This window comes from Protopterus annectens, chromosome 2.part0 (assembly GCF_019279795.1).
Source record: "Protopterus annectens isolate FY-2018-M chromosome 2.part0, PAN1.0, whole genome shotgun sequence".
Classification (NCBI taxonomy): Eukaryota; Metazoa; Chordata; order Ceratodontiformes; family Protopteridae; genus Protopterus; species Protopterus annectens.
In genome coordinates, this window is record NC_056728.1 from 1258961201 (window position 1) to 1258973516 (window position 12316).

General features: G+C 41.6%; 1 protein-coding gene across 2 annotated transcripts in view; it reads right to left on the reverse strand.

Annotated features, from left to right (window-relative positions):
* PDGFRA (platelet derived growth factor receptor alpha) overlaps nt 1-12316 on the reverse strand; it is a 125482-nt gene that overhangs the window by 93400 nt on the left and 19766 nt on the right. For both annotated transcript variants that reach the window (XM_044061431.1, XM_044061432.1), the window contains exon 2: nt 12085-12146. In XM_044061431.1, coding sequence (XP_043917366.1) covers nt 12085-12136 — 52 coding nt within the window. In that variant the 5' untranslated portion in view covers nt 12137-12146. The remainder of the gene's footprint in view (nt 1-12084; nt 12147-12316) is intronic.

Sequence of the window (12316 nt, forward strand, 5' to 3'; positions counted from 1 at the left end):
CTATGTTTCCTAGATTATCGTTAATCAAAGTAAAAACTCAGGTAGTTTTTTTCTCCACCACTTTCCCTGACTTGCCAAAAGGCTTTGACACATTCTCACATCAACTACTTCTCCAAAGAGTAAATTTTATTGACCTCACAAATCCTTCAGCTAGCTGATTCACCAGCTACCTAGACTAAAATACCCAGTCTGTAAAATGGAATGACACCCCCCCCCCCAACTCCACCTTCCTTACAGACACTATAGGACTCCCCCAAGGCTCCATTCTTGGGCCAATACTTTTCAATATATTCATTAATGACATGCAAAAGGAATTACAACTAGCCACCTAATACAATATGCTGGCAACTCATCTTTACTTTGCTCAATCCCAAATCTTCCCACCTTAGAAACCATCATACAAAGCTTTCTCCTGTACAAAATCTGGCTAAATAAATCTCAGTTGCTCTTAAACCCCAACAAAACCAAACTAATCATATTCCTTCTCCAAAAAATAAATAAGAACAGCACTAACCTTATATCATAGCTCTCAACTTCTCAGCTCAAGAAATCTGGAAAAAAGCCTAAAATGTTGGGGGGAGCAAAGGTCCAAAAATATGGACAAATTTTTAATATTGCCCTTATAAACTTAGAAAGTTGCTAGAATAACATGATTTGTGTTAGCTTGCATATTCTAAAGGATGTGAAGTCTGTAGCTCAAATATATGCCATTATTTAGTGACTTCAGTCCTCAGTGATTTGCCAGAAAACCACAAAAGTTTATGGTAAACATCCCAAAATATGAGGCAGAAATCTAGACATTCTGCAAAAGTCTGGACAGTTGAGAGGTATGCTTAATATTGTCTCCTTAAAGAACACAAACATTGAAAAAGTACAGTTTTGTACCTACCATAAATGTAGATGTTCGAAGATCCACATTGCTGCAGTCCTTACATATGGGTAGTCCGCTGTCCTCGGTTGGCCCGAATACCAAAGTATTAGGCTGACGTCGGTCAAGGAGCTTAAAACTGACATCAGGACGTCAGGGTACAAATGCGCATGACCGACGCCATATCCTCAGTCTTTTCTTGCCCCAGATGTCAGAAGGCCCAAAAAGAAAGGCCAAAGCCAAAAAAAAAAAAACAGCAAAAAACAACCAACCACCCCTGCACTAATCATATTTACAATATTTACAATATGCACAACCCAAACCACACAACCACCTCTAACTACAGAGGGGAAGGAGGGAGGGTAAATTGGACTGCAGCAATGTGGATCTTCGAACATCTACATTTATGGTAGGTACAAAACTGTACTATGTTCTTCATCTCACATTGCTGCAGTCCTTACATATGGGTAGAATCCCAAAGCAGAGGTAAGGGAGGATGGCAAAACTATAAAGCATTAGGAGCTGCCAAAATGCCCTGTAAAATTGCAGTGGCAAAACCAGCCCTAGATTTAGAGTAAAGTGGAAGGTGGTAATGCTTAGAGAAAGTATGCACTGAACTCCAAGTAGCTGCCTCCAAAATATCTTTAGTAGCCACCCCTTAAAAAGCTGTAGAAGTGGCAGTAGCCCTAGTGGAATGAGGCCTAATCCCAGCTGGAATCTCCTTACCATGATGGGAATAACAGAAAGCAATACAAAAACCAATCCACTTAGAAATAGTCTGTTTTGAAACAGGTTTGCCCTGAGAACCCAAAGCAAATGAAACAAACAACTGCTGAGACTGCCTGAACCCTTTAGTTCTGCTCAAATAATATCGCAACTGTCTGTGTACATCCAAAGTGTGCAAAATCTTTTCCCCTTTATTTTGGGGGTTTGCATAAAAAGTAGGTAAATGAATAGTTTGGTTTAAAGCCACACTAGAAACCACTTTAGGCATAAAGGAAGGATTAGTACGTAAAGATACCCTGTCCTTGTGGAAAATTAGGAAGGGCTCAACCGCCATAAGGGCCTGTAATTCAGAAACCCTTCTCGCAGAGGTAATGGCCAACAAAAAAGCAGTCTTCCATGATAAATATTTCAACTCGGCAGTCGCTGCAGGCTCAAAAGGTTGTAGAGTAAGTTTCTCCAACACAAAATTGAGATCCCAAGCAGGAGTAGGAGCTCTACGTGGGGGTCTTATATTCTTTGCCCCTCTAAGGAATTGCTTAAACAAAGGATGAGAAAATAATGGTGGGTCACAGTCATAGTGAGCAGAAATTGCTGCAGCATGAACCTTAATAGAGGAGAAGGACAAACCTTTGTCCAATAACTCAGTAAGGTATTGAAGAGCAACACTTAAATTAGGTTTAGAAACATCAAAGTCCTTTGCTGTACTCCAAATTAAAAATCTCCTCCATTTATCAGCGTACACTTTCCTTGTACTAGGCCTTCTGGCCTCCAAAATAACATTCAAAACTTGTTATGGAAGTTGAGACCCTCCAGGGTTTAAAACAGAATATGCCAGGCTGTTAGATGTAGAGAGTGAAGTTTGACATTGAGTAAATGACTGTTCTCCTGAGACAGCAGGTGTGGAATCGAAGGCAAAGGCCATGGAGGCTCCGTACCAGACTTCTCAGTAATGGGTACCAGTGCTGTCGAGGCCAATCCGGAGCTATTAAAATCATGGTTGGCTTGTCCTGTCTGACCTTCAGGAGTACCTTTGGGAGGAGAGGCAGAGGTGGAAAGGCATACACGTGAAGATTGCTCCAATTGAATGAGAGAGCATCCACTTTCCAAGCTGTGGGATGAAACCTTTTTGTGCAAAACTTTGGCAGCTGGTAATTTAGAGGAGAAGCGAACAGATCTATGTCTGGAGTTCCCCATAACACTCTCAATTTTTGAAATACATGAGGATCCAATTTCCACTCGTGGGGATCCATAATTTGTCTGCTCAACACATCTGCTAAGGAGTTCTGTGCTCCTGGCAGAAACCTTGCCTGAAGATTCAGCTGTAAACTGAGAGCAGTCTCCCACAAAATCATTGCTTGCCTGCATAGAGGATAAGAATGTGTCCCCCCTTGCTTGTTGATGTACCACATGACAGTTGTGTTGTCTGTTAGAATCAACACCTGCCCTGGAAGAAGCAAATCCTTGAAAGCTATCAATGCAAATTGGACTGCTAACATCTCCTTCAAGTTGATATGTAAATGTCGAAGTCTGGCAGGCCATGTGTCTTGTATCCATTTTCCATTCAGATGAGCTCCCCAAGCTTTGTCTGAGGCATCTGTCGTTAGAATCTGACTCGCCTCTGGTCGGGTCACAGAGAGTCCCTTGTTTAGGTGACATTCCTGAGCCCACCACAAAAATTCCTTTTGGATGCAAGGTATTATCTGAATGACAGTGTCCAAATCTTGGCAGTGCTGCGTCCATACATTTTTGAGATACCATTGTAGCTTCCTCATATGCAGTTTGGCATTGGGAAGTACCAGAATACAAGATGCCATGAACCCCAAGGCTTGAAGGACTGTCCTTGCAGTCAGCCTGGACTGACGAGACAATTGGTGGAAGTAAAGAGAAAGATTCTTTTGTTTGTCCGGGGTCAAAAAGGCCATCTGGGATGCTGTATTCAGTCTCACACCCAGAAAGCACATGTCCTGAGAGGGTACTAGACTGGACTTTATTTCGTTCACAGAATACCCTAGGCATCTTAACACTGCCATCACATACTGTAAATGATGAAGAAGTTCGTCCTTTCCTTGAGCCAGAATCAGGCAGTCATCCAAATAAGGATAGATTTGTATTCCTCTTAGCCTGAAGAAAGCTACCACTGGAGCCAGAACCTTTGTGAACACTCTGGGCGCAGTAGATAAGCCAAAAGGCAATGCAGAGAACTGATAAAGAAAAGTCCCAGCCCGAAAACGCAGATACTTCCTGCAACAGGGCCTGATAGGAATATGAAGGTAAGCCTCCTTGAGATCCAGAGTCACCATCCAGTGATCTTTGCCCAGCAGAGGTAAAAGCTGTTGTAACGTCAACATTTTGAACTTGGGAATGTCCAGATATGTGTTGAGGATAGATAAATCCAAAATTGGTCTCCACGTGTTCCCTTTCTTTGGTACTAGAAACAGGCGAGAATAAAATCCTAGGCCCACTTCTGGCAGAGGGACCGGTTGTATAACTCCTATTTGTAGTAGTAGAGAAATCTGTTTGTGAGCCTCTAGTCTTTGTTGAGGAGGAACGTCTGGCATGCTTTTGAAAGGAGGTAAGGTATGGAAATAAAACTTGTAACCTTGGTGTATGATATCCAATACCCATTTGTCTTGGGTAATTAAAATCCAATTTTCCTTGAAGAGTGCCAACCTTCCTCCCAAAGGTGCTGCCAGGCAAGAAGGCTCTGGCAGCTGAAAAAGTAGGTCATTGGGCCTGTTTACGAAAGGACTGGCCCCTGCCCTCACTCGAAGACTGTGCAGGTGAACTCCATGTTCTAGGTCTGAAGGAACTCTGAGCTCTGCCCCTACCACGTCTAGATCTACCCCTAGACTGAGAATCAGAGGAAGGATACGTCCACCCCTTAGCAGGCCAATTTCTACTAAACTTTGGGGGCTGAACTTGCAAAAAATCTTTAACAGTCTGCATAGACTTAGCCTTGTCTTCCAATTTCTTCAGGACTGATTCCACAGGTGGACCAAACAACACTTCAGACTGCAAAGGAGCATCCAAAATCCTTGTCTTAACATGGTCAGATAAATTTTGATCCTTAAGCCAGGCGTGCCTGCGAAGAACTGAACCAGTGGCAGCCACCCTAGAAGAGGCCTGCACAGCAACAAAACCACACTGTAAAGAATGCTTACCCACCTGTTCAGAGACATGCACCAAATCTTGTAATTCTTTACAGTCAATGCCTTCTGCCAGAGCATCCACCTTAGATTTCAATTGTGAAAGGAGAAAATTTTGATATTTCAACATATGAAACTGGCAATTCAAAGCCCTCATAGCTAAGGTAGAAGGTGTATAGACCTTCTTTCCCCATCTATCCAAAGCTCTGGCCTCTTTATCTAGAGGAACCGGATTCTTTACAACAGAGGCCTTGACCCCCTTAGGTCCTTGACTAACAGTTTCTGGGTCCGCCCTAGGACTCTTATAGAGATATTTATGAGCCTCAGGCACCCTGTAATACCTATCCGGTTTAACAGGCGCAGGAGGCAGAGAATCAGGATTAAGTGAAGCCTCTGAAAATACATCCTGCACAACATCCAGAACAGGGGGTATAGCTAAGGGCCTATGTTGAGGTAAAAACAAAAATTCCCTAAGCCTTTTCCGTGAATCAGAGAAGTCCTGACCTTCCCACTTAAAATGTTCCCTCGTAGAATGAAGTGTCTCTGAAAAAGAAAAATCCTCCGGAGGAGAAGCAGAAGGAGTGGAATCTTCTGCATCAGAATCAGAATAAGGAGAGTACTCCTGCAAGTCTTCAGCCGAAGACTCTGAAACATCCGAAGCCTGCTCAAAACTTTCCAACTCTGGCTCCACCCTAGGCCTCTTCTCAGGAGGGGGCAAAGAACCTCTAATCAGAGTAATCAAATCTTCTGCCATTTTAAGCATGTGCTTCTTAGGCACAGACCCTGCTGAACTAGGACTGACACCAACAGAAGCTAAACCTGGCCTGCCTCTGGAAGAAGCCTTGGAAACAGAAGGAGAGGGCCTAACCACCCTGGGAAGGGAGGGGAGTACAGAAACCTGAGAAGCCCCTTCAGCCTGACCTGCCTCTTGAGAGGCCACATCCTGCAAAACCAAAGTCTCCCCCTGAGACTCCAGAGAAGCCTCCATCGGAACCACCGGTTCCACTGAAGCCTCTAAAGAACCTGCGTCCGGGACAGACGACTCATCTTGCCTGGGTTTAGCCGCTTTGTCTTTGCGCTTCTTCGTGGAAGCGGGCGTCGGAGTATCCGATGGCATATTATAATTGCACCGCTTTCCGAAGACCAGCCTAGCACAATCTAACCTTCGCTTAATAGTGCGTTTATTAAACCTAGCACAAAAGCGACACCCGACTACGTCGTGCTCAGGCCCCAAACAAGGAATGCACAAAGAGTGATAATCCCTATGCGGTATCTGTTTCCCACAAGAAATACAATTATTCACTTTTTCTGACATCCGGTAATACACTGAGGCAAGGAAAAACCAAAATATTCCCCAACGGGGTACTTAGCCAACTTGGATTCGTCTGAAACTCCGAACTCGAAAAATTTCAGAACGCCGAACGGCACTTGCAACGCTGCTTCTGCATCGGACCATGCGGCAAAAAAGACTGAGGATATGACGTCAGTCATGCGCATTTGTACCCTGACGTCCTGATGTCAGTTTTAAGCGCCTTGACCGACGTCAGCCTAATACTTTGGTATTCGGGCCGACCGAGGACAGCGGACTACCCATATGTAAGGACTGCAGCAATGTGAGATGAAGAACATCATCACCAGCACAAAATGACTGAGTTATCATTGAGAGCAAGTTAAAATTTGATCTGAACATTGACACTACAGTCAGAAAGACCCACTGCAAATGAGAATCTCTTTACAGAGCAAAACAGTTAAGTGATCATGATGCAAAATAGCTGCCACCTCTATTTTACTTTCTACCCTCCTATATGTGTCAACAATATTCACAAATCTCAGCTCTGCTAACAAACACAAACTAGAAAGCACTTACAGCCAGGTTTCACCTGCAGCCTCCCAAACCACTCATAGCACTGCACAGTGCTCAATCCCCTCACCTGCTTTGAACTTCGTCAACAGATTACACTCTCCCAACTACTAATAGCACATGAAACACTTCACCATCCATGTAATACACCTTGTCAAATCTCACTCAATGGCATGTACCAAATAAAATGCTAACATCCTCAAAACTAAAATGCTAACATCCTCAAAACTTAAACTAGTGTTGCAAATAAATCAAATAATTATTAAGGTGACTCGCTATTTTCTGTTGCCATCTCCAAGGTGTGGAACAAACTGCCAAAACCCTATCAAACTTTAAATAACCTACAACAATTCAAATCTGCCCTAAAATATCACCTGGCAACAATTAAACTATGTAAATGTACCACACCTACAGTGTGAAGTATGCAATCCTAACTCTGTTAACAATGGATACTATCTATACAAGTGTGTTAATACAGTATTTCTGATTTTGCTCATAATATCCTGAAAGCATATATTTCCTTAACTTGATATGCTTTGAAAATAATGTTATTAACTGTTTGCTTTGAAATACTTTGCAAATAATGTTTGTTGACTGTTTTTCTTTTGAATTGTCAAAAATGTATTTCTATCCTTGTTTTAAAGCTTTCCACCCTGAGCTTCCACTGAAAATGGGCATTTTGTTTTCTAGACAAATTTCCTTGGTAAACAAAAGCAAATAAATAAATAAACAAACAAATAAACAAATAAGCAGTTTGTGTTTTGGGTAAAAAGTCACAGACTGGTATGAAAAGTAGGATCAGAGTAAGTTGGGGTGAAACAATCCTTTCCAACCACTTTATGAGACACTGTTAGCAAAAACATTACAGTACAGAACTTGAACAAATCAGTAGCAATCACCAGAAGCATAAAAAAGTAGTCTACAATAATACAATCATATAATTGCAGTAATCTTAAGAATGTAATCAACAGTGAAGAAGCAACATGCAGTCATAATAAAGTCAGCACTCATAAAGCATATATTCATCACAATGACAACAAAATAATAATTTGCTATAAGGCAGAAAATACATTAAGTGAGAGCAGAATAAAGAGAATGAGGTCATGTGACACATATATACAAGCAGCAAAGACTGTAGGAGGAATGAGCATTGCTATAACACTTCCAACATGGCTATAGGAACTTCAACACAGGTATGCCTTTTAAGGAAAAAAATGTGTTGGGGCTGCAGGTATTCCTTTAATAACTCTACGGTCATTAGTTCATCCAAATTATGCTTTCTTAGGCCATGATTTTCTTAACAGAATATCTCTGTACGCATGAAAAGGAGCCCATGCCCCCACTAGCCACTGAGGGCATCTAGAAGTACTTCCATTTCCCCCCTGTGCCTTTTTCTGTTTGACTAAGTGAAAGAAACCCCCAGAAGGGATCATGTGCAAACCCTGTTAAAGGAACTATAAATAGACTGAGCTGGACATAGGAGGCTGTAAAGATCTGGAGAGATGCCACCTCTGAGGCCAGACCCTTCCGATCCATGGAAAGCTATAATAGACTGGGCAGGAAACATTTCCCTCACATGACTAGATTTCCACCTAAGAACAAAACATGGGAAAGAAGGGTATGAAACTCTCGGCAGCAAGGGCCTTCTACTGGAAGACATCTTGTTACAATGAGTATTCCATATAGCTTTCCTATCTTGTCTGAGTAAATTCATGGCTGCAATAAAGGCACTGTGGGCAGACTACAATGTGTACCCTGCAAGACTGCTGTGGAGTTGCTATGGCAGTCCCACCCTTGTCACTGGACAAAAAAATCTAACATGTCTTTAGCTAAAGTGAATATAGTGATCCAGCTTGCTGCATAGTAAAATGGGGTTTCTAAGTCGATCATTCAAGTAGTTAAACTCACATAAAGATCTTCTACTCAACGGGCTTGTCACTTCCAGTGTTATGAGATTGACCACAAAGGTTCAAGGTCACTCTTTGTCTTTTGTTCATAAATCATGAGAAAACGGATTATGCAAAGGTGTTGTGGGTTTGAGTTATTTCTCAGTCGATGTGTACTCTCCAGCTGGTTTTACTTTTCATTACAGCCGACATTGGGATCACTGTCTATTCAACACTGTTACAGATTTCCATTGGGAACATCCATTAGGGGTATCTTCTTCCCCCACCTCTTCAATCAAGGAATCCAGGCATCTTCAAACAGAAACACAATGCTGATAACACCTGAGAGAACTTTCACCTGAGCCACCTGATTCAGTAAATCTAAAGCACACCCCCTGACATTCCCTGTTTCTCATTGCTGTAACACTTGCAAGACAGACATCAGATGTACAGACCCTGATAACTCAAAGCCTTATGTAGTCTTTCACAAGATCAAGGTGCCTCTCCAACCTAATATATGTTTTTTTTTCCTATTGTTTACCTAATAGAAAAAGACCCGAACAAAATCCCACTGTTGTTTTCCTCATTCTGAGTTCAAATAAGGGAGAAGAAATCCCACACCCCATTCATGGGCAGATGACACTATTTCTTTTCCTGATAAAATATAATAATTTATTTGACTTCCTTTTAAAAGACAGGGCAGGCATGAAAATCACAGAACAGATGGCTTTTAAGTGCTCAGATAAATGTGTTCCCTTTTCTCACACCAATAGCAAGCTTGCTAAGGATAAGTTTCCAAGAGCAGGCACCACTTCCACTGTTTCTCCCAACAGTTTCACCATTCGCCACATAGGTATGACATCTAGGTCCAAGAAGGTCATTGTTCCACTGTATTCGGCATTCATCAGACCTATTATTGAGTACAGTCCCCCTTTGATATGTACCTAACCAGGCACACCCAACAACTGGAGCATCCACAGAGGTTCCTCACTTAAAGAATACAGGGCATAAGTAACATATTCCATACAGACTGCCTCAAGGCCCTGTCCCTGTATTTTGTCTCTTACAGGTTGTTGACAGGAGATCTATGTCTGGCATAAAACGCATTGTCAGACCCCCACCCTGATGGACCTCCTACATACCCACAAAACAAACAGCATCAGAATTACCCATTCTAAACACTTAAACCTTGCCTGTATATAAATAGAATTTGCTGGAGAGACAGGTATGTAGCCCAGAGACTATCCCTTCTCTGGAACAGGCTCCCCATCCATGTGAAGCAGAGTTCCTCCGTAACATAATTCAAGTGCAACTTGAGCAATTGGATGTGGAACAGGAAATTCAACATTGGTTTGAAAGTTATGTCTCTAATGGAATAAGGCAACCTGTAAATGGCTCATCTCCCAAGCCCCTATACACACTTCTCAAAGGTACCAGAACTTGTCAGAGATTTGGGATGCATGGCTAAGTTTAAAAAGGTGCTTGTGGTCATTAGCCTGGTACACACCAATGAGCCTGTGAAGGACATCTGTGTCACGGTATCCTGGTGCTCAGCCCACTGCTCTGTTAAATATTTTAAGCTGTTTGCTAATTTGAACTGCTGCATCTTCTTTCTCAGAGGTGAGTTACACTGCATCGTGGGTAAGTCTGCCAGGCAAGTCCCAATTAGGTGCACTGCTTACATCTCTGCTGTGTAAATACAGGGTTTAGTAAAAGTGTATTGTTACATGACGTAGTCTCCATCGCAGCAGCAGTTTAACATTACTATGACATCTCCCACTATGTAGTTACCTTACTACATAACATCTTATCACCTCCTCTCTGGCCATCTTCCTTTTCTCTTTATCAGCAGCCTGCTTTTTCTTGTCCTTTAGGCAGGTTGGACTAGATAACCTATTTGGCTCTTAAGACTGATGTTGACTGTTTCACAGGTTAATTGCAAATACCTGGTGGAAATGAAAAGACTGTTTATGCATGTCGTGTCTGATACTCGGGTGAGGAGGAGGAAGAAGAAGAAGAAGAAGACACTGCTGTGTTGTTTGCAGTACCTGCTTGCCCAGTGCCCATTAGTACTAAACCCTGCAATGGCACTGCAGTCATGAAAATCTACCATTATCCAAGAGTATTTCATCAAACTGCACTTTTCACTATATGTCAGACCACTGCTGTTTACCCCCAATCATATTTTGAAAAAGCTGTGCATTTTTTTTTCAGTAATACCAGTAAAGCACATCTGATGACTTGCTGGTACCAAGGAGCAAAAATAAAAGTTTCCATCAATTTGATTGTGAAAAACACAGCGCCTAGGTTACTGCCATAAAAGGCATGTTGTAACTTGCTTGCAGAGATAACGTAAGATGAGTTTATTGTTGATAACAAATTAAAAATCTGTTGGGTTGTCAGTAATTAAAGTAGCCATTCATAAGTAACACATTATCCCTCATTTGCATCATCTGCTTAATTAATGATATTGTAATTATCTTTATCAGGTCTAAATCATCCAATGAATAAGTGTTACTGACATCTCTGCAATAATTTTAAAGCAGCAAATAAACGAAAGCCCTAAACATGACTTCATTTAAATGAGTTACAAAAAAGTTGTATAGCCACGGTGGTTAGTTTGGCATGGTACTTCACTAAAGTACAGTTTACATCAGTTGCAGTAACTGTGGACAATATTACTGATAATTTTTACATTTGTGGATACCTTCAAGCCATTGTTAATAACCCATGTAGTACACACAGTGCCATAATTACACTCCAAAATTGGAAAAAGATAAACCTGTTATGAACTACTGTAGTATGAGATCCAACCATAACGGCACATTCAGAGGTTGGCAGCAATTGCTATACACCCATTAAGCCTGGTAATAGTTAAGTATAAGAGAAGGGACATTCCTTCCATCCCTGATTGTCTTTCTTCTTATCTACACTGATGTTTATAGGCATTAGTCTGTAAGTAACTTATTTAAATTAGGGCATTATTTAAAAACTGTCCCCGACTTTTTTCTTACTTGCCATCTATGTGGCAGCACTCGCTAAGCGATTTTCTGTCTTTTAAAGCTGGTAAAACACGTCCCTTTTTTTTTCCTGTGTAAATGATAGGGCAGCTAAGACTCCTACACTACAAAGCATCAATACTGGATCTCACCAATCATAACCTGTTATTGTCGGCTCTCAACATGGATGCCAAGATTCACCTCTTGAACTTCACTCTCAAGGTGAATTTTTTGGTACCAATGTCTCGAACACATAATAATTTGTTACAATTGGACACCCAGTCATAACCCTCCATATGGGCATGCACAATCTGAACTTGTCAATGTCTTGCAGTAATCACAGTTGTTTAAGGGTATTATAATCCTTCTGGATAGAACTATAAACTATGCACTTGCTGGTTAATGACAGAATCAATGTTCCATACCATAACATTGTCAGGAACCACAGGGCCATTACACAGTATTCAGCATCACTGCTACAGGTCAGAGTCCTGGAAGAATAGCTTGTAAAAGTTCAGTCAAAGACTAAGGTAAAATAATAATTATCACATGACTGCATACAGTGTTTCAGACCACCATGTTATCAGGAGTTCCTTACCTGACAGAAGCAGGCATCCGAGAAGATGTATCTTCACTGAAACAGCCATCATTTGTAGACTGCTGTAACAGACACAAGAACAGAAAATGTCAGTACCCCCAAATATTACTGTTATGAAATGATAGTCATGTCTAGCTGATTGTTATGCAAGGTAAAACATACAGACAGAGAAAGGATCACCATACCTGGACAGGTGATCTAGAAGGGTAAGATGAGACAGGCAGACAGTGAG